This window comes from Mobula birostris, chromosome 3 (assembly GCF_030028105.1).
Source record: "Mobula birostris isolate sMobBir1 chromosome 3, sMobBir1.hap1, whole genome shotgun sequence".
Taxonomy (NCBI): Eukaryota; Metazoa; Chordata; class Chondrichthyes; order Myliobatiformes; family Myliobatidae; genus Mobula; species Mobula birostris.
Window position 1 is genome coordinate 152,558,715 of NC_092372.1, and position 23,264 is coordinate 152,581,978.

A 23,264-nucleotide genomic window follows, 5' to 3' on the forward strand; every position below is an offset into this window, starting at 1 on the left:
GTGCAACTAAATATTAACAGTGCAATGTTTGTGCAATCCCTCCATCATGTCATTAATATGTAGAGTGTTATCCTTAGTTAGGTTTTATATATTTTATATATTTTTTGTTTGTGTCTCCTTTCTACATTTCAAGTTTTTCTTCTCTCTCTCTCTTTATACCTTCATCTGTACATGTTATGACTTTAGTCCATGTTTCTTACTCATCCAAAACTCATTGGTTGAACGTCTACACTGTGGTTCCCAGCATTCACTGTTAACAGCTTCCCACTTCAAGCAAATTACAGCACCAGATGTTTACTTCTTAGCTGAAGGAAGCAGAAAGCTGCCTACTGGAGCAGACTGTAAGCTGTTTTATAGGGAGATCTGGCTCTCTGATTTTAAAACTTTGAAGTTCAGAGTAAATATATTTTCAAAGTACAGGTGCATATGCCATGATATAAACCCTGAGATTTATTTTCTTGCAGGCATACAGTACTCAATAAATCCAAGAACCATAATAGAATCAATGAAAGACTGTACCTTTGTCTCAAAGTTTTTTATTTGAGTGAAGTTCAAGAAAACAGAGAATGATGGAGGAGGCTAGGATTTCGAGTTAGCCCAGAATTGTTAAATATATTGAGGAGCCTTGTGTGTACATTTGTGAACCAATGGCAAGACCAACGTCTATTGATCAGAAGTTGTTGCTGTTATGATTATTTCAAGTCACATTCATGGCCTGTTGCTTTGGCCCTTCTGTTGGGAATATTTCGACCCAGATTCGAAAGAAGCAATGGTGAGATGTTTTCAGATCAGGGTGGCATGTGACCCTCCTGTTTCCAACAGATTGTTGTCCGACAACCTTTGTGGTAGATCTTATGTAATTGAGAAGCGCTATCAAAGGCGAATATCTGCAACAACAGTGCACCTGTTGTAAATGTTTAGAGTGGTGGATAAGCGGGTATAATTGCTTCAGCCAGGATAATGACTTCTAAATGGTTTATCAGGTGATGTCACTGAGTAAAGGACACCCAGCCTCTGACTTGCATTTTTATCCAGGAGTTTCTGTCTATGGTGATCCCCGTAATATTGACTGTGGAGTGACTTAAACTAATACAAAATGCAGACTCACCCTTGTGGGTGCTTGTCATGCATGTGACTGGCATGAAATCAATGCTTCTTGCTGATTATTACCCCTTACCCCAGTGTAACATTTCTTTTACTGCATATAAGTATGAACTGCTTTATTTTTTGAGGAATGGACAATAGAATAAAACATTGTGCCATCGTTAGCAAACGTTCGTACTCTTGAGAAAGCTTTTGATAAAGTAGCTATAGGTGTTTGGACCTAGGACAGTGTTCTGAGGGGTTTCTGACATTCTTTTGGATCGGGTGCAACTCCCGTTCTGAAGTGCTTGCCCTTTAGTTACCATTGACTTCAGATTACTGTACTTACTCCCTTGCTGATGTCAGTCAGAGGCTATTTTGATGACAAGGGTGGCCACTGCCACCTCTGGAATTCTGCAGTTGGGTCCATTCTCATAAATATTTTGAAACTTATTTGAGGACAGGGGATCTGTGATCTGAAACAATTAGTGGTTAACCGTTGAGAGAGATTGCTATAGATAATAAGGTTACTGACCTCTCCAGATCATTCTGGAATCACTAGGAAGTGTAGATTAATTTCCTGGACATTGTTAAAATAACCTACATGAGAAAACACTTATTTTTGTTCACCTTTCTGTTGTAAATCTATTTTTGATTGGGCACGAGACGACATGATGAACCAGAGTTGGAAGTCCTCAAGTTCATTATTTCTGTCTTCAACTATTTTATTATTTCATCTGAATGTAAAAACAGTGCCATTGGCTAGTAAACAGAGGCCTTGTTCAGTTCTGAAAGAACCAGTGGTCAATATTTCTTCTTGTATAACTGAGGTGAAATAATATAGATAAACAGCAGAGAGGCAGCTAGAAATGCAACAAACCACTTGTTTGTACCAGTTCTTGAGAACTGGGACAATTTAAATTTATATCAGAACCAGAAATCCCATTTTTCCAAATCTCCAGATTTGGATCCTTTCCTTGCCCCTCTGCAGGCTGTTAAAACTGCCTCATGTTAGTGCATTCCCAACAGATGAGCTATCATTATCAAGAATTTGTGCTCTCCACCCTTCTGCTCTTGGCAATTCAAAACTAACTTTACTTCTCACTTTTCTAACTCCAGTGAAAGGTTACTGACAATGAAGCTGTTCCTCTCTCCAAACTGCTGCCTCATTGACATAATACCTCCTGCATTTTTCCATTTTATTTCAGATTTCCAGTATCTGCAAACGTTTACTTGTTATGAACTCACTGTCAGAGAAGGAAACCTTTCATCTCTATTCCAACCAATTACTGACCATGCCACTAGTTTCTCACCAACTTCATGCTCTCAAATTTTGAATCTCGGTCAACTCTTTAAGAACGTGCCGTGTGCTTTTATTTGAACAAGCAGAGAACATTAATCAAAATGGAAGATTATTATTTGTAGTGAAAATTAAACTTCAGTTTTTTATATCCGTTGCCACTTATCATTACATAATTCGCTTTCATATTATTCTCTCTGATTCTTGTTTAAGAGACACATATTTACACTTTTATTTCTGATGGTCACACACAGTTTGTTCAAGATACATTATTTACATTTAGCTAAAATACAAAAATATAGTACAATTATTTTACACTGAGATTGTGCTGAAATACATTGCGTACATATTACATAATACACAGCAACAAATCACACTCCATTGGGCAGTCCATTTAACAGTTTTCAATAGAAGTTCTCTCACCCCAAGGAGCATTCTTTACAAGTTCCAGTGGGCATTTGTATATTGCAAAGTTTCATTTACCCAGTTTTCCCTGCTTTAATACCCTGCAAAATCTCCTTCAGGTAGGTGGGACTGTGGTATAATGCATAGCTATGCATGGTCTTTCTCCAAACTAGTAGTGATCAATGCAAGGCCATCACATCAATTTGCAAACTTTTTTCATGCACATTGTATTAAAAACAAACATCACTTCAATCAAAGACTTATTCCATGAAAAGCATTATAGGGTGCTCTAAAATTGCACTGCCAGGCTGCCACAGAAAACTATCTACATGACTGAAATTAAATGTTTTGTTCAGGGGTGTTAGGTATTTCTATTTATGACCTGGAAAAAAAAGGTGCAGTGATCTTTTGTATTTACTTCTCTATATTTTTGCTCTCCAATTTTCTTTTAATGAATGGTTTTCATTTTACATTACTGTCTGTTCGCAGATTGCCTTTATAGCAGTCTGAGAAGATGACAACTCATTTTGCATCTGAGAAACAGGACCATCTGAAGCTGAAGTGCAAACTAATATGCCAATACATTTTTGAGACAAAGGAAGAGGTGGTGTTCAATCTCTTTTTAAAAAAAAGCTGGATAAATCCACAGGGCCTGCCGGGATATACCCCAGATTATTGGAGAGGCAAGAGATGAAATTGCTGGGGCTCGACCAAAAATTACTTTCCAACCACAGGTGAGGTCCCAGAGGACCTGACAAGTAGCTAATGCTAACATTTATTCAAAATGGGAACTAGGGATAATCCTGGAAATTACAGACCAGTCAGTCCCATGTTGGTGGTACAGAAAGCACTCGATTCTGAGGAATAGAATTTCTGAGCATTTGGAAAAGGCTTAATTAGGGACAGTCAGGCTGGATTTGTATGAGCAAGTTGTGTCTTACTAACTTGATTGAATTTTGTCAAGTAGATGATGAAGGTGGCTGATGAAGGTAGAGCTGTGGATGTTGTCTACATAGATTTTAGTGAGGTGTTTGTCATGGTAGGCTCATCTGGAAAATTACAGTACATAGGATCCACGGAGAATTGGCCATTTAAGTTGGGAACTGACTTGCCCATAGAAGACTGCCTTTTCAGTGGTCAATGGGAATTCTTCTGGCTGGAGGTCTGTGACTAGTGATGCTCTGCAGGGATTCAGTTTGTCACCTCGGCTGTTTCTTGATATATGTAAGTGACCTTGATGAAAATATGGATGGGTTGGTTAGTAATGTACCACCAAAATATGGCTATTTTGTATAGTCAATGCTCATATTCTAATCACCCAGGGGGACTGGAATGCCAAGGTGGATGCAGACGCACTGTAAGACAGGAAGGAATTCTGCAGCCTCTCCTGTAATGCGATAATAAATGAGCGAGGATTATACCTGCATGAGTTCACCAGCTACAGCAGATGTGTTGGAGAACACATCTTGGAGAACAGAACAGAGAACACTGGACCTGGCAGGCACCCAATGGAATACATTACAGCCAGATCGGTTACATACTGAGACAGAACTGGTGTCAATGTGGGGTCAAGAGAGCCACAACAAGGATGTTCCCAGGTGCTGATATTGGAAGAAACCATGACTTGGTGATAATGAACTTTTGTATCAGACTGAAGGAAGACAAGAAGCCCAAGAATATCAGAATAAAATTCAACTTGAAGAGACTGAAGGAATCCTTCAGTTACAGTTGGTGGAACATTTGCACCACTGCTAACGCTTGACAAAGATGCTGAGGCATTGACAGCTAAGTTCAATGAAGTGATGACAATGAGATAATAGGAAAACACCACCAGAAAACTCAACCCTGGGTAAGAGAGGAGATCCTGGAAATGTGTGACACTAGAAGAGACCTGAAGAAAACTAAGACAACAACAGGAGCTGTAGCATGCAGAGAGGTTGGCAAGATCAGGAAAAATATCATCAAGACCAAGGATGAATGGATCGAGAGACAGTGTACAGAGATAGAAGATAACCTGAACAAGAACAACTGCAGGTGAGCATTCCAAATTGTGAAGGACCTTACTAAGCAGAGACAGTCACGAATCAGCACCATCCAGGACGAAGAAGGAAGCTCTCTCACAGAAGATGAAGACATTCTCAACAGATGGACTGAGAATTATTCAGACCTTTAAAACCAACAGACCCAAGGAGACCCCAGCATACTTGCAAACCAGGAATCATCAAACCACGATGACTTTCCAATTCTGTGGGAAGAAGTAGAAGGAGCCATTAGATCGCTGAAGAATAGGAAAGCTGCAGAAATAGCCAACATCCTGGCTGAGCTGATAAAACATGGAGGAGAGACAGTGATAGACATCTTCAATAATATCTGCAACAAAATCTGGCAGACTGGAGAATGGTCAACACCCTGGACAAAATCACTCATCATCACTCTCCCAAAGAAAGCCAACTTACAGCAGTGCCAGAATTATAGAACCATAAGTCTTGTCAGCCATGCAAGCAGTGATGTTGAAAGTCATCTTGAACAGACTGAAACCACAGGCAGAAGAACTAATCACCAACAAGCAAGCCGGATTCAGAAGTGGAAGCAGGACAACAGGACAGATATTCAACCTCCAAGTATTTTGCGAAAAACACAACCAACATCAACAGGACATCTTCCAGGTGATCATACACTTCAAGAAGGCATTTGATAGGGTGTGGTACAATGCACTCTGGGGCACAATGAAGAGATACAACCTGGGCCAGAGGCTGGTCCAAACTATAAAGCAGCTCTAACCAAACCTAGCAGTGCACTACTTGTTCAAGGCACAGTTGGAGAGTGGTTTCACACATCAGCTGCAGTCCAACAAGGCTGCCTCCTTTCACCCACGCTGTTCAACATTTTCCTGGAGCAAATAATGACAGATACCCTGGAAGACCATATCAGTACAGTCAGCATCGGAGGACAGATCATAACCAACTTCAGGGTCACGAATGACATTGACGGGCTGGCAGGAAGTAAAGATGAATTGGTCTGCCTTGTGAACCGTCTGGATGATATACCTACCAGATACGGCATGGAGACCAGTGCAGAGAAAACCAAGCTGATGAGAAATAGTGAAGAGACAATCTGACAGGAACTAGAGACTGTTAAATCTTGGCACCATCATGCAAGAACAGCTCAAACAACAGCAACACTGCCTGAACTAAAACCAGTCTGGAGAGGCAACAACATTACTCTCAGATCCAATTTGAAACTCCTGCATGCACTTGTGCTCTCCATCTTCTTGTATGCATGCAAGTCATGGACTTTGACGGCAGAAATGCAAAGGAAGATCCAGGCATAGAAATGAGATGCTTCAGAAGACTCCTTGGCATCTCCTATACAGACCACGTTTCAAACAACAAAGTACAGAGAATCATCACCCAGCACACAAGACACTACAAAGATCTACCGTCCACAGCAAAGAAGAGGAAACTGGGATGGTATGGCCACATAACAAGATCAAGTGGTCTCTCAGCGACCATTCTTCAGGGAACAGTGCAGGGGAAAAGAAAAAGGGGCAGACAGAGGAAGAAATGGACAGACAACATTGCAGAGGGGACCGGAGAGAGCTTTGCCACAACCCAGACACTCGCCCACAAACCTGAGAGACGGAGGCAACTGGTGCAGCACTCTCTGTACAGGGCCCCTACCACCCATGTGGGTTGCAGGATCTGTAACTGTAATGCTCAAATGAAGTGCTGAATGTGTTTCATTTTGCTCTAGTTAAATGTTAAAAATCACAGACATTAATAAATACAACATGGAAGTACTGGGGTAAGTGTTGAAGCTTGTCACTGAAAACTGAGCTGGCAGTGACAGATTAGCCATCCGTTACAAAATTCACTCAGTTATCGTTTCTGCTCACATTGATACTGCATTCCAGTTACTACAGCAATGGTGAAAGCCAGCATTCACATTTAAGTCAAATGTTACTTTCCATAAAGATGCTGCTACCATTGTTCACACTCGAATGACAAGCATCTAACGTTTGTCTACATAGGCCTGAAGATACTGAGAATTAAAGTAAAGAGTCATTGCACACTGCACAATTAACCACCATTAACAAATAAATTGAGCAGGTTACATTAAACTCAGTGGTCACCTCTGATAAATATCCATATCACACAAAATCAGGCATGAATCCTACTCTGTAAAATTTACAATTAACAGGGATTTTTTTGTTTTATATGATGCTGTTTAATGATGGTGTATAAACTATCACTATATAAAATGTTAAAACATCTAATGTTTTATTTTAAATACACTTCATTCAGTCTAATAGAAATTATAAAAATGGTGGAAAAAAATCAGAAACTGCTGGAAATACACGGGTGAGATCTGTAGTTAGAGGAACAGAGATAATAGTTGAGGTCAATGAAATTCTATGTAAACGTGAGATGACGTCTGGAATTAATGGGTGTTACAGATTTCTTTTTGACCTGAAATGTTAAACTTTTCTCTCCATAGATATTGCCTCATCTGAGTAATTCCAGTACTCTACAAGTTTATTTCATTTTGCCATCATTCTCTTTTTAAAAAATTTTGTTTATCAATCTTTTTCAACTCAAAATGTATTTTTTTTGGCAGATTGTTGATTATGGAGAGGAAAATAATTATTCTCAGGACTTCCACAAATGTCTTCCTTGTGTGTTTCTTTAATAGTGACCAAAAAATTAAAGAACTAGAAATTCTTCATTCAAAAGATGCGTGCAAGCATTGGTCCCTTTTAAATTTACAAATAAGGCCTGACTGGTATAATTAACCTGTGTCATTTTGAAGTCCTTGTCAATGTAAATGAATTTGTCCGAAGCACCTAATGGACACCACTCCACATGCATGCACTTCATCCACATGGGCAACCTAGGACAAAATTGTGAAAATGTGCTATGCACATACTAATCACTGATCATGTGCAATAATCAGGTTTTAGATTAATTCATTCAGTGCATATCTGATTTTGCTACTCAAGACAATTTCTAGCCTTCATTGTTTCAATTGCTGATCTGATCTGGAAGTATTAAGTTGACAGTTACCAGCTCAAGTTGCAATGAATATCTTTGAGTTTGCTAACTGGTAACATGTTCTATGAGAAATACAAACTTGTTAACCCAATTATACTAATGAGATCACATATTACACTAAATAGTACACAAAGGAATCTAATGAGAATGCTTCAGGTTGCAATAGAGGAAATGAACCCCCTTTTGCTCTTATTACATTCTCAATCTGTCAAGGGTTCAATATAGTTTTTGATGTTATCTTGATTCTCTATTATAAGCTTATTAAAAACAAATAATCATTTGTTAACTGAATCAAATAGCTGTACATCTGCTAAAAATTAGCATACTACTGAATATAATGATAAACACAAAACTCGCATCTGATAGAGCTGACAGAAGTCCCATAAACCACAATAATCAGGCAGAAAATGACTCTGCGACTACCATAATACATTTCATGCAGAAGATGGTGGCTGTGAGAAGCAATCTGAATTTGCAGCCGTAGGATTCTCCAGACAAACAAGAAATAGGATATATAATTAGCCTAAATACAGCAAAATTGCATGTATTTACAGCAGATGGACTGTACAAAAGTCACTTTTAGATTCAGCATTACAGTTATATGAAATCAGTGGGTCAGCTGAGCATTTTGTTAAACTACATACTTAACCATTCACACTATCCATACATTAGGTAGTTATTTGCAGTTGTGTGAGTTTCACATGGGAAATATTTTCATGATTGTCTGCATTCTTAAGCACTATATTTAAACTGGCCAATAACGAGACGGACAATAGATTATATAAAATGAGATAGCAACACAGCTACAATCTGTTTTTTCACCGTTTTTGAAAAACTGAATAAGAACAGACATTGAACTTTGCAGCTGGCAGGGCCTTTGGAATGGCATGAAGTACACTTAATACAAATGAACATTGCTATCATTACAAAACAGACTGCAACGATCTCATAGAAGCACCACGGAATCTTATTCTATTTGTTACAGCACTCTTCCAAAAAGTCAATGAATTAATTCTGGTTCTTGCTGCTACATCAAAGAACTTCCTAAAAATACATTGTTCATTAACTATCAATGTTGTGTTCACAGGCGCCATTTTTCATTTTGTTTTTTATACCTTATAGTATTCTTCATTTTCATGGAAGGTGAGCCATCCTTATTTTTATCCACTGCAGAACAGAACTAGTTAGTTCTACTTTGTCTGGGAATTCATCATCTTCTGGATCATTTCTACTGTAGCTGCTGATGCTTATGTTATAGACGAGTAAATGGCAAGAATAGAATTATGGGTCTCATCTTCATTCCAGATTCAAAGGGGACCTTTAGTTAGTAGTCCAGTCTGTATTAGATATTGTCCATTCTAATAGTCATCATACATATTTAAGTCTGTGAAATAAGTGTTGGAGAAAGACTTTGGATGCAGATGTGGGTTGAAGTATTTATTTCGTTCTTCAAGGATCAAGTTATTTTTGTTGTAGGCCTAGAGAATAAAGATATTGCTTATTACTATTTTATGCACAGTATGACTTATAATGTACACACATACCACTTTGAAGGGTTTCACCTTTTAAATCTTATGTTTAAAACTAGAAATTACTTTCAACCTCCATCTCAAAAGCTTTTCTTAAAGGCAGCAACTATGACTATTGGTGCAAGGTGCACAGAGTTACTGAATTCAATCCTGATCATGTTTGGATGGCTTTGGCAATCTATAAATTTTGCAATTTAGAAATAAATCTGATACCACAATGTTCTCCAAAACTTCACGGCATATTATTAAACAGTTGCATAATTCACATACCTCAATCCAGCCGATTAATACATACCCCAATCAAAATTTTGAATATAATCCCCAGAAAAAGATTGAGACCCTTTTCAAAAGCTCCTACAAGTACTCCTTAAAATGTAAAGGCTTAACTGCATTTTTTCCTGAATAGGATCATGGCAATTTTCAACTTTAGTGACTAAGAGATAAAAGAGTAGAATGAACAAACTGATTTCTGTCCCACCAATTTAAGATTGAAAATTTCATGGAATGTTACATAATCAGCTCCTTCATTCCACCTACCAAGTCTAATGTTGCTTTCTCTGCATTATAAAAGGACAAAATTATTAGAGAACATCAAATTATGCAAAAATTATTCAATTTCCAGTTAAATAATTTTCATAATTCGGATAAAGTTTTCTTGGTGCACAATGCTCCTTTAGTTTAAGCAAATGCCTTCAGTACAGTAATTTCTTAAGTACAATTCATTAGTGGTTGTTCATAGCAGAAAATAATATCTCTAATATTAACGAGATTTCTATCCCCAAAGGTTTTATGAAAAATATGCACACTGCAAGTAAACTACGTTTCTTTTGTTATCTTACCTTCACAGTAGACCATCAGGGTCTGGTAACTTCAAATTGGAATATTATTTGCATGGTATTCTATCAACTAACTGTAAATTATACAGTAAGAAATGAAAGGATGAAATTCAGAGTTGGAATATCTTACCTTAATGGCTTCTACAGAATCATATTTATCAAGTTTATTGACGTGGTTTGTAATGCTGGTGTTGAGGGGAACTGCAGAAACCGGATGGATGACAGTGGCGTCGTGGGATTGCCGTTGATACCGCTGGCAGTAAGTATATACGAGTAATGTCAGCAGACAGCCTAAGATGGAACAACTGAGTCCCACAGCAATCATATGGAACATGTTGAATTCTGCAAACAATTTTTAAAAAATCATTTAAGTATTCTTTAAGTGAAGTATGGAATGGTTTGCAACTTTTCTTCAAATTGCTGACTAGGAATTCAGTACTTACCACCACATCTTCTCTCCACTGAACTGGACTTGGCAATATATACTTCTGAGGAAATAATTTTAAAATGTTATAGAGTTGCTTACATTAATAAAAATGCATATTTGAAGTGCAAGTCTCAAAAAATTCTCCAGAGGGCCAATGAGTTTATTCAATTGAGCCACAGATCAAGGAACTTCTGTCTATGTAGTCATTTGAGTTACCTGACCCTGCTTGTAGTAATAGGAGAGTAGGACATTGATATCACTATTACCCACTGCATGAATCGGTGACACTCCCAGAATGGAAGAACATGCTGAGGTAATTCCTTTCACAACTTTAAAATTCCTAAAGCACCTTAAAGCTAATGATTTGTAGCACATTCACTGTTAGCGTTTACAGAAGAAGGCAGCAGATAACACACAACAAAATTACTACAATGAGACAATGACAACATCTGTTTTTAGTTATGTAGTTTAAGGCATAAGTATTGGGGAATTCCTTGCTCTTTGAATGGATGGAGGAGCGAGCTTGAGTACGGTCGTGTAGCAAGTTAGATACCTGTTCGCAAGGTGAATATATCCTATCACATTCTCCATTTGGACGAGGTTGGTGAAGCCACACAATTATGCAAGATTACATTCCGTCAAAGGAAGAACACCAACAAAGGGAGAGTGAGAACAGGTAGAGTGAAGCTGCTGAGAAAATGAAACTTTTTTACAAAATTATTCATTCAAAGAATGTAGGCTGAGCCAGAATTTAATAGCATACACTTAATTGCCCTTGAGAAGGTGATGGTGAGCTGATTTCTTGAACAGATGGAGGCCTAACATTCCATGCCAGACCACAACATCTTGGGAAATCTAATCATTTGCCTATCCTTGTCCTACCTGCTTATCAGCAGAGGCTAAAGAGCAAGACTCCAGAGATAAGTACATTGAAGAGGTGGTCACAGGAGGCAGAGCAGTGGATGTGGGATTACTTCGAGTTGGTGAACTGGGCCTTGCTCAAGGGCTCATCTGAGGAACTGAATGAATACACCACTGTTCTCACGAACTTTATAAACACAGTCATAGATGAGTGTGTCCCAACAAAATCATTCAGAATCTTCCCCATCTAGAAGCCCTGGATGAACCATGAGAGCCACAATCTGCTGATGGCCAGATCAGAGGCATTCAAATCTGGTGACGAGTAAAATACCAGAGGAACAGGTATGATCTCCGGAAAGGCATCTCATGGGTGAAGTGACAATTTTGAATTAATCTTGGATCACTGAAGGACACCTGACAGCTGTGGCAGGGCTTAAAATGTGAAACCAAGCAACATAGGTGACAATAAGGCTTTGCTTCCAGATGAGCTCAATGCCTTCTATATTTGAAGGGGGATCAGACCTGGGAATTGAATGTACAAGGGTATACGTGCTATCGAAGGGACAGAAAGGTGGGCAGAGGGGGTGGGGTGGCCCTGTTGGTGAGGAATGAGATTCACGCCCTTGCAAGGGGGGACATAGAATCAGAAGTAGAGTCAGTGTGGATAGAACTGAGGAACAGTAAGGGCAAAAAGACCCTAATAGGTGTTATCTACAGGCCTCCAAACAGTAGCATGGATATTGGGTGCAAGTTGAATAGGGAGTTAACAATGGCATGTGGCAAAGGAAATGTCGCAGTAGTTATGGGGGATTTCAACATGCAGGTGAACTGGGAAAATCAGGTTGGTACTGGACCCGAGGATAGGGAGTTTGTAGAGTGCCTACGGGATGCATTTTTGGAGCAGCCTGTACGAGAGCCAACCAGGGATAAGGCTATTCTGGATTTAGTGTTGTGCAATGAACAGGATTTGATAAGTGATCTTGAAGTAAAGGAGCCATTAGGAGGTAGTGACCATAATATGATAAGTTTTTATCTGCAAGTTGAGAGGGATAAGGGCAGATCAGAAGTGTCAGTATTGCAGTTGAACAAAGGAGATTATGGAGCCATGAGGGAGGAGCTGGCCGAAGTTGACTGGTCGGATATCCTAGCAGAAAAGACAGTAGAACAGCAATGGCAGGTATTCTTGGGAATAATACACAAGGTGCAAAATCAGTTCATCCCCCAGAGAAGGAAGGATTCAAAGGGGGGAAAGTGGCCACAGTGGTTGACAAAGGAAGTCAGAGATAGCAGAGCATTAAAAAAGAAGTATAACAGAGCTAAGGTGAGTGGGAAGATGGATGATTGGGAAATTTTTAAGGAGCAACAGAACTTAACTAAAAAGGCAATACGGGGAGAAAAAATGAGGTATGAACGCAAGCTAGCTAGGAATATAAAGGAGGATAGTAAAAGTTTTCTTAGGTATGTGAAGAGAAGGAAGATAGTTAAGAACAATGTTGGGCCCTTGAAGAATGAATTGGGAGAAATTGTTATGGGAAACAGAGAAATGGCAGACGAATTTACTAAGTACTTTGGATCTGTCTTCACTAGGGAAGACACAAGCAATCTCCCAGATGTATGGATGGGCCAAGGACATAGGGTAACAGAAGAACTGAAACACATTGACATTAGGAAGGAAATGGTGATGAGTAAACTGATGGGACTGAAGGCTAACAAATCCCCAGGTCCAGATGGTCTGCATCCTAGGGTACTAAAGGAGGTGGCTCTGGAAATTGCGGATGCATTGGTGATCATTTTCCAATGTTCCTTAGATTCAGGATCAGTTCTTGAGGATTGGCGAATGGCTAATGTTATCCCACTTTTTAAGAAAGGAGGGAGGGAGAAAACAGAAAACTATCGCCCTGTTAGCCTAACATCAGTAGTGGGGAAGATGCTAGAGTCCACTATTAAAGATGAAATAGCGGCATATCTTGATAGCAGTGATAAGATTGGGCCGAGCCAGTATGGATTTACCAAGGGCAAATCATGCTTGACTAACCTATTGGAGTTTTTCGAGGATGTAACCAGGAAGATAGTCGCGGGAGATCCAGTGGATGTGGTGTACCTTGACTTTCAGAAGGCATTTGATAAGGTACCACATAGGAGATTGGTGGGTAAAATCAGAGCTCATGGCATAGGAGGGAGGATATTGACATGGACGGAAAGCTGGTTGGCAGATAGAAAGCAAAGGGTAGCAGTGAATGGGTGTTTCTCAGAATGGCAGGTGGTGACTAGTGGGGTGCCACAGGGCTTGGTATTGGGACCACAGCTGTTTACGATTTACGTCAATGATTTAGAGGAAGGCATTGTGAATAACATCAGCAAGTTTGCTGATGATACTAAGCTGGGTGGCAGTCTGACATCTGATGAGGATGTTAGGAGAATTCAAGATGACTTGGATAGGCTGGGTGAATGGGCAGAAACGTGGCAGATGGCATTTAATGTGAATAAGTGTGAGGTTATTCACTTTGGGAGCAAGAACAGGAAGGCAGATTATTATCTGAACAGTGTGGAGTTAGATAAGGGAGAAATACAAAGAGATCTAGGAGTACTTGTTCATCAGTCTCTGAAGGTGAATGAGCAAGTGCAGCAGGCAGTGAAGAAGGCTAATGGAATGTTGGCCTTTATCACAAAGGGAATTGAGTACAAGAGCAAGGAAATCCTTTTGCATTTGTACAGGGCCCTGGTGAGACCAAACCTGGAGTATTGTGTGCAGTTTTGGTCTCCAGGGTTAAGGAAGGACATCCTGGCTGTGGAGGAGGTGCAGCGTAGGTTCACTAGGTTAATTCCTGGGATGTCCGGACTGTCTTACGCAGAGAGGTTAGAGAGACTGGGCTTGTACACGCTGGAATTAAGGAGATTGAGGGGGGATCTGATTGAGACATATAAGATTATTAAGGGATTGGACAAGATAGAGGCAGGAAATATGTTCCAGATGCTGGGAGAGTCCAGTACCAGAGGGCATGGTTTAAGAATAAGGGGTAGGTTATTTAGGACAGAGTTGAGGAGGAACTTCTTCTCCCTGAGAGTTGTGGAGGTATGGAACACGCTGCCTCAGAAGGCAGTGGAGGCCAATTCTCTGGATGCTTTCAAGAAGGAGCTAGATAGGTATCTTATGGATAGGGGAATCAATGGGGACAAGGCAGGAACCGGGTATTGACAGTAGATGATCAGCCATGATCTCAGAATGGCGGTGCAGGCTCGAAGGGCCGAGTGGTCTACTTCTGCACCTATTGTCTACTGTCTATTTGCTTTGACCATCAAAACATGAAGGAACCTTCACGAACTCACACAGCCCCTGATGACCCTGTGACTTCAGTCTCTGAGGTCAACATGAGAGCATCCTTCAGGGGAGTGAACTCACACAAAGTATCTGGTCCAGATAGGGTACTGTACCTGGCTGAGTACCAAAGAACTGTGCTGATCAACTGACTGGAGTGTTCACTGAGATCTTTAACCTCTTGCTTTGGCAGGCTGATGTACCCGCCTGCTTCAAGCAGGCTTCAATTATACCGGTGTCTAAGAAGAAAGTAGTAACCCGCCTCAATGACTATCGTCCAGGACCACTTACATTCACTGAAATGACATGCTTTGAGAAGTCGGTGATGAAACATATAAACTCCTGCCTGAGAAGCTACTTGGATTCACTCCAATTTGCCTACCAGCACAACAGGTCCATAGCTTTGGCTCTTCACTCAACCCTGGAACATCTGAATAACAAAGGTGCTCTTTATCAACTACAGTTCAACATTCAATACCATCATTCCCTCAAAACTAATCAATAATCTTTAGGACCTTGGCCTCAACACCTCCTTGTGCAACCGGATCTTTAATTTCCTCCCTTGTAGACCCCAGTCGGTTCAGATTGGCAACAACATCTCCTCCACAATCTCCATCAGTGCAGATACACCACAAGGCTGTGTGCTTAGCCCCCTGTTCTACTCCTTTATACTTATGACTGTGTGGCTAAGCACAGCTCCAATGCCATAATGAAGTTTGCTGGCAACATCACTGTCATAGGCCAAATCAAAGGTGGTGTGAATCAGCATTTAGGAGGGAGATTGAGAATCTGGATGAGTGGTGCCACAATAACAACCTCTTACTCAATGTCAGTGAGAAAAAGGAGCTGACTATTTACTTCTGAGGGAGGAAACCAGAGGTCCATGAGCCAATCCTCACTGAGGTATCAGAGGTGGAGAGAGTCAGCAACAGTAACTTCTTCAGTGTTATCATTTCTGAGGACCTGTCCTGGGCCCTGCACATAAGTGCCATTATGAAGAAAGCACGACAGCGCCTCTACTTCCTTAGAAGTTTGCGAAGATTTGGCGTGACATCTAAAACTTTGACAAACATCTACACATATGTGGTGGAAAGTATATTGTTTGGTGCATTACAATCTGGTGTGGTAATCTCAATGCTCTTGAATGGAAAATCCTACAAGAAGTAGTGGATATGGTCCAGTCCATCACAGGTAAAGCCCTCCCCACCACTGAGCACATCTATACAGAGCACTGTCTCAGGAAAGCAGCATCCATCATCAGGGACCCCTACAACCCAGCCCATGCTCTCTTCTCGCTGCTGCCATCATGGAGGTGGTACTGGAGCCTCAGGGCCCACATCGTCAGATTCAAGAACAGTTATTACCCCTCAACCATCAGGCTCTAGAACCAGTGGGTATAACTTCACTCAACTTCATTTGCCCCATCACTGAACTGTTCCCGCAACCTATGGGCTCACTTTCAAGGACTTCTCATCTCATGTTCGCGATATTTATTGCTTATTTTATTTCTTTTGTCTTTTGCACATGGTTATTTGTCCATCATGTTGCATGCAGTCTTTCAAAGATTCCACTGTGTTTTTGGATTTACTGAGTATGCTTGCTATAAAAGGAATCTCAGGGTTGTATACGTTGATATATATGTACTTTGATAACAAATTTACTTTGAACTTGAGGTGTAGGAATGCCTGCTATGCTATTAAGGAGAGTGTTCCAGGATTTTAACCTGACAATGGTAAAGGAACGGTGACTCGTTTCCAAGTCAGTCTGCGGCTTAAAGGACAACTTTAGGCAATGGTGTTCCTATGCCTTTTCTGCCCTTCTCCTTCTAGTGGGTAGCGGTTATGTGTTTGAAGGATGTTGTCTAAAGTGTATTCGTGACATGGTGCTGTGCATGCTGTGGATGGTACAAATTGCTGCTACTCTATGGCACCAGTGGAATGGGTGAATATTGCGTATGGGGTGTCTTTCAAGGAGGCTACCATGTCCTGCATGGTGTCAAGCCTCTTGGATGTTGGCAAGTGGAGTGTATTCCATCACAATTGTGACTTGAGCCTTGTGTATAATGGACAAATTTTGGATAGTTAGGTAGCAAGTTACTTGCTGCAGGATTCCTTGCCTCTGACCTGAAACTGCACACACCTATCACAGTTCAGTTTCTGCAAAATCGCATCTCCCAGGATATCGATAATTGGGGATTCAGTGCTGATAATACCATTGAATATCAGGGAATGAAAAACACAAAACGGAGTAAATTTTACTCCAGTGATCTTTATTCCAATAAATTATAATTTTAAAACTCAAAATCACATCTTAACTAAGCTAATATTGTGTACAGTATATTTATTTGTAAAATCGTATTATGCAACTGCACAGCCAAGACTTATAATAAACATTTCAAAATACAATGGAATCATGAATGTAGTTCAAAAGCTAAACTTGAAAAGTAGTTGTTTATATTCGGGCTTGTTGAACTAATGTTTGCAAAACTGTGATCAGCCAAGGATTACTTAGCAAGGAACTAAACTGGAACCTGCTTACACCAAGAATGTGCTTGTATCATGTTTGAACAGATGACCGTTCCATTTCAGTCACGGCAGCTTTGATTTATGATTAGTTACGAATTGTGCAGTTGACTCCATTTGTTACAGAGATAGCTCTGCTCAGCTAATTGTCTGATTTGAATCTGCAGTGGAAGCTTGTCAGAGTTATCAGACATGTTCCCACATATTGGAAAATGAGAATGACTAAAATATATGTTCCGCTTTTGTGTGTGTTTGCTTTCTCCTTCATTCTAAGTAATTTTTACCTACCAGATTTCAAATTAAAATGTTATTCGCTCAACATCTTCCATAAACCAATGGGTTGGAGCATTTCATGTGAATAACCTCCAGACACATTATTCAAAAGGGCAATGTGAAACCTTTTGCTTCTTATTGTCCATCTGACCTATGTCATTGTTGTCTGAGTAATTTGAACACAAAACATACAACAGAATGGTTCTATTTGTAGCTCATAGAAAGACAACTCACAAGAGGTATGAACTAGTACCTGGACAAGCTTACAATTTCTTCTTCCAATCTCCTATGCGGCAATTCTAGGCCACCACTCAACTTCTCTCCAGAGTAGCATGGTTTAAATTGGGTGTTCAGTAGCATATTAATAAGAGTGGTTAGGAGGTTGAATACTGATCAACTCCTGGACTTTAAGTTATAGTCATCTCATGGAACTCCAAGAAATATGCAGGTTGGACTAATAAATGATAACTTAAGAGTTTTGAGCAAACAGTGGAAGGCAATGACCATCTTGAAAAAGATATGACCCAATCATCACATCTTAACTCTACTTTCCTGGCATCCTTCATCACTACTTGCAAGCTGAACAGCACCAAACATAACTCAGCACCATAGCTACAAGAATCCGGCAGACGCTAAATACACCTCTCCATCTACAAGGGTCAGCATAAAGAGTGTGATGTAATGTTCACCTACTCAAATGTCGCTTTAGACCAGGGTTCCTAACCTGGAGCCCACAGACACCTCGATTAATGGTAGGGAACCTCTGCATTAGACCAGGGTTGAATACATGAATTTACCTACTTAATAACACTACAATAATCGTCACTCCTGTCGTTACTGTAGGAAGAAAACCCTCTACCATCTACTTAGGAAAATGTGAGAAGAGGAACAAAAGCAACTTTGTCAACATTGAAACAATGCAAAGTAAACAAATACATAAAATGTCTGACAAACAGTAATGAGATTTCTGAGTTACAGCTATGTAAATGTCACCATGAAAATTTGCTCACCTTGAAACTAGGCTGAAATGTCCATTGAAAAAAAAACAGTAATTTGGACATATATCCCCTTTGAGTAATGTCACTTTCAGTAATGCAGGCCTCACAGCACCAGAAATCCAGGTTCAATCATGTCCTTTCATGCTATCCATGTGGTGCTTGGCATCCAAGACTTGATGAAGAAGTGGAGCAAATGCACATAGAACATGAACAGGCCCTCAATCTCACAATGTCCTGCCAACTAAGCTAATCCCCTCTGTCCACATCCTTCCATTTTCCTCACATTCATGTGCCTATCTAAATGTCTCTTAAAATTTTCTAATGTATCTGCCTCTACCAGCACCCCAGATACCTACCACTGTGTGTAAAATAACTTGCCCCTCACATCTCCTTTGAAATTACCCCTTCTTACTTCAATGCATGTCCTCTGGTATTAGATATTTCAACCCTAGGAAAAATAAACAGTCTGTCTACTCTGTCTATGCCTTTCATAATCTTATAAACTTCTATCAGATCTCTCCTCAGCCTCCACCTCCCTAGAGAAAACAACCCCACAACCTCACATTATAGCACACGCTCTCTAATCCAGGCAGTATCTTGGTAAAACTGCACTGCAGCCTCTGCAAAGCCTCAACATCCTTCCCATAATGGAGCAACCAGAACTATTTGCAATACTCCAGATGCAACTTAACTAGAGTTTTATAAAGTAACATAACTTCCTGACGTTTGAACTCTATGCCTCAAATAATAAAGGCAAGAATGCTATATGTCTTCTTAAGCATCCTATCAACCTGTGCAGCCACTTACAGGGAGATATGAACTTGGACCCCAAGATCCCTCTGCTCATCAGCAGTATATTGCCTCTTTACATTCAACCTACCAAGGTGCAAAATTTCACGTTTGGCCAGGTTAAGCTCCATCTGCTACTTCTCTGCCCATATCTGCACCTGATCTATATCTCATATTCTTTGCCAGTCTTCTCTGCAATCCACAACACCACCAACCTTCATATCATCTGCAAACTTACTAACCAACCCATCTAAATTTTCATTCACATCATTTATATACGTCACAAACAGCAGAGGTCCCAGTACAGGTTGCTCTGGAACACCACTAATCAGAGACTCTAGCTACAATAAGCCCTTCAGCTACTACCCTGCTTCTTATGGACAGGCAGTTTTGAATTCAAATGGGCAATTCACCAATCTCATGCACCTTAATCTTCTAGATGAGCATCCCATGAGAGACCTTGTCAAACATCTTACTAAAATCCATGTAGACAATATCCACAGCTCTACCTTCAACAATAGCCCTTGTCATCTCATTATGAAACTCAATCAAGTTACTAAGACATGACTTGCCCCACACAAAGCAATGCTGGCTCTCCCTAATTAGGCCATGGCTTTCCAAATACTCATAAATACTATCCCTAAGAATTGTAATCCAATAATGGTTTTTCTACCATTGATGTGAGACTCGCCAGTCTATAATTTCCAGGATTATTCCTATTTCACTTCTTGAACAATGGAGCAACATTAGCTACTCAACAGTCCTCCAGGACCTCACCTGCTGCTAGAGAGTACATGAAGATATTAGTCAAGGCCCCAGCAATCTCTTCTCTTGATGCTCTCAATAACCTGGGGTATATCCCATTAGGACCTGGAGACTTCTCCACCTTAATATTCTTTAAGAGACATAACACTACCTCCTCCATTACTTCGAAATGCCCTTTCATATTAATACTCTCAGCACTGATCTTCTTATCCTCCATGTCCTACTCCTCAGTAAATACTGGTGTAAAGTACTCATTAAGGGCTTCACGCACATCCTCCACATTCCAAGCAAATGTTCCCTACTTTATACTTGAGTAATCATACCTGTTCCCTAGTTAACCTCTTACTCTTGATATATGTACCGAATACCTTGGATTTTTCGTTAATCCTACCTGCAAAGGTCCCATCGTGGCTTCCCCTGGCTTTCCTAATTTCCTCCTTGAGTTATTTTCTGGCTTCTTTTTAATCCTCAAATGCTCTGTTTGATTCTAGTTTCCTAAACTTTACATACCTTTCCTTTTTCTTCTTGACAAAATTCATCACCTCTCTGGACATCCAAGGATCTCTTACTTTGCCATTCCCATCCTTCCTTCAGACCGGAACATACCTGTCCTGTACTCAGTGCAGTTGGTCTTTAAACATCCTCCACATGTTGGATGTGAATTTGCCCAAAAACAGCTGTTCCCAATTAACTCTCCCTAGTTTCTGCCTAATACCCTTGAAATTTGCCCTGTTCCAATTTAATATTCTCCCACAAGGTCCATACTTATCCACATCTATATCTATGTTAAAAATTAAGCAGTTGTGGTCACTGTTGCCTAATTGCTGACCCACTGAAAGATCAGTTACCTGGCCAGGCTCATTACCCAGCACCAGGTCCATAATAGCCCCTCCTCTTGTTGGACTATCTACTTTTTGAATTACGGAACCCTCCTGGATGCACCTAACAACCTCTGCCCCAGCTTGCACTAGGAAGGTCCCAATTTATATTAGGGAAGTTGAAGTCCCCATGACAACAATCCTACTGTTTTTATACCTTTCCTTAATCACCCTGCATATCCGTTCCTCAATGTCCCAGTTGCTTTTGTGGTGGGGGTGGGGGGTGTCTGGGGGTCTGTAGTATAATGCTATCAAAGGGATTGTATCCTTCTTATTTATGCGTTCTGCCCATATAGACTCAGCAGACAAGCCCTCCATTATGTCCTCTCTGAGTGCAGCTGTTATTGTCCCCGATTAGTAGTACAACCCACCCCCTCAAACCTCACCCATCCATGTACATATCCAAACTTCTCTTAATTGCTGCAGTTGAACCCCCATGAAGAGATGTGCTTTGGCAGTGAGGGTGGGAGGACGGCGTGTTGGGGTCCTGCAATTCAGACTGGGGTGATGAAGCGAGTTGTCAAGGGACTGAGCAGTGAACTGGAGGCCTGCGATGGACAGTTAGAGGAGCGAGTGATGAATCAGGCGGGGTGGGTAATACAGTGGTAAGTTGCTGGCCCTCTCAGGTGACCTAAGTGCCGAATGCTACAGAACAACATGAACTCATTACTCATGGTGGTGTTTGAAATGAGTAATGCATACGGAATGACACCACGACGCAAGCTCCTGGCACAGAAAACTGCTGACCTGTTCAAAATGATGCATAATAGGAAGATCCTGGTGACCCAACCCGAGAAGCATTATAATTGCATTCCACTCGGGAAAAAAAAATCAATTTTCATTTGCACAACATTGAAAAGTTAGGTTTTTTTTTGCAGCTGATTTGCTAGGTCAGAATTGATCATCCTGAATGTTACTGCTGCTTTTTATGTCGTACTGCTGCATTGGAGTGGGAATTCAAGTGTGTGCACGAGTAGGCTTGCTTTACACCATTACCAAATCTGAACATTGCCCACAATTTTTTAGAAGTAGTAAGATAAATATGAGTAGTTACAAAAACACTAATTCATATTTAACTATAAAGTTTGGGTTAACTTTAGGAACACACCTCCTCGTGACAGACTACTTACCCGGGATGAAATTGGAGTCATAGGTACAGGCTCGGCTCTCACTGCTGTTCTCAGAACACTGATAACCCACTGGAAATAATATTTTGCAGTGGCGAGTACGTCGTTGTGAACCCGATACCCCACACTCTGACCATGATGACCACTCTGACCAGTTATCTACATTGGAAGGTAAAATCATAAACATACTCTCAGCATAAAGTGAGCAATAAATAAGTAATGTACCATTCTGAAATACGTTACTGATAGTTTTCAAGCGCTTCATCTCTTTTAATATTGAATAAGTGGTAATGGATGACATAATACTGTCTAACCATTTTGATCAGCAAGGAATATTCAAATTATAAACCTCAATGTATGAACTTAGTATCCAAATTAACTGAATGTTTGCCCTGTGCTGACTTTTGGGTTTCAATTGTAAATCATAATGATACTCAAGTGAATGCCCAATTCTCCTGGGGAGTACGAGGGACACCAGTGAAATACTTCTACCACAGTGCTGTCCTAAAATATCAAATCCATCATAATTTGTGTTATTATGTTGTGATACATTTTCTTCCGTCATGTATTTATCTGAACTACATTTCATAACCATAACTACATTAGTGAATGTCTTAACACCAACTGGAACTTTGCAGAATATAATTTATATAGAGTCATGGAGCACTAGAGATCAGAAACAGGCTATCCTGTTAGATGGCCAACTGTTATTCAGCCTCGTCCCATCGACCCACGCTGGGACTATAGCCCTCTGTGCCTTTCCTATCCATGTAGGCATCCAAACTTCCCTTAACTGTTGCAATCAAACCTGCAACTACCCCTTCCACTGGCAGCGCGTTCCACGTGTTCACCAACTTCTGAGTGAAGTTGCTCCCCCTCAAGTCCCCTTAAATATTACGCCTTCCACAGCACCAGCTGTAAGACCAGGGTTCAATCCCCACCATCGTGGGTTTCCTCCATGTGCTCCAATTTCCTCCCATGTTCTGAGTTGTGGGCATGCACCAGAAATGTGGCAACACTTACAGACTGGACAGCACAACCCTCACTGCTTTGATTTGATGCAAACAACACATTTCACTGCGTGTTTCAAAATACATGAGACAA

General features: G+C 40.5%; 1 protein-coding gene across 9 annotated transcripts in view; it reads right to left on the reverse strand.

Annotated features, from left to right (window-relative positions):
• Positions 1-2,441: 2,441 nt before the first annotated feature.
• The window catches only part of sema5a (sema domain, seven thrombospondin repeats (type 1 and type 1-like), transmembrane domain (TM) and short cytoplasmic domain, (semaphorin) 5A), a 237,150-nt gene continuing 216,327 nt past the window's right edge, over positions 2,442-23,264 (reverse strand). For 6 of the 9 annotated variants that reach the window (XM_072253474.1, XM_072253469.1, XM_072253470.1 and 3 more), the window contains 4 exons: positions 22,164-22,319; positions 10,648-10,692; positions 10,335-10,546; positions 2,442-9,317 (listed from right to left, as the gene is read on the reverse strand). In XM_072253474.1, coding sequence (XP_072109575.1) covers positions 9,198-9,317; positions 10,335-10,546; positions 10,648-10,692; positions 22,164-22,319 — 533 coding nt within the window. In that variant the 3' untranslated portion in view covers positions 2,442-9,197. The other 3 variants (XR_011885429.1, XR_011885428.1, XM_072253477.1) reach the window with 3 other exon arrangements.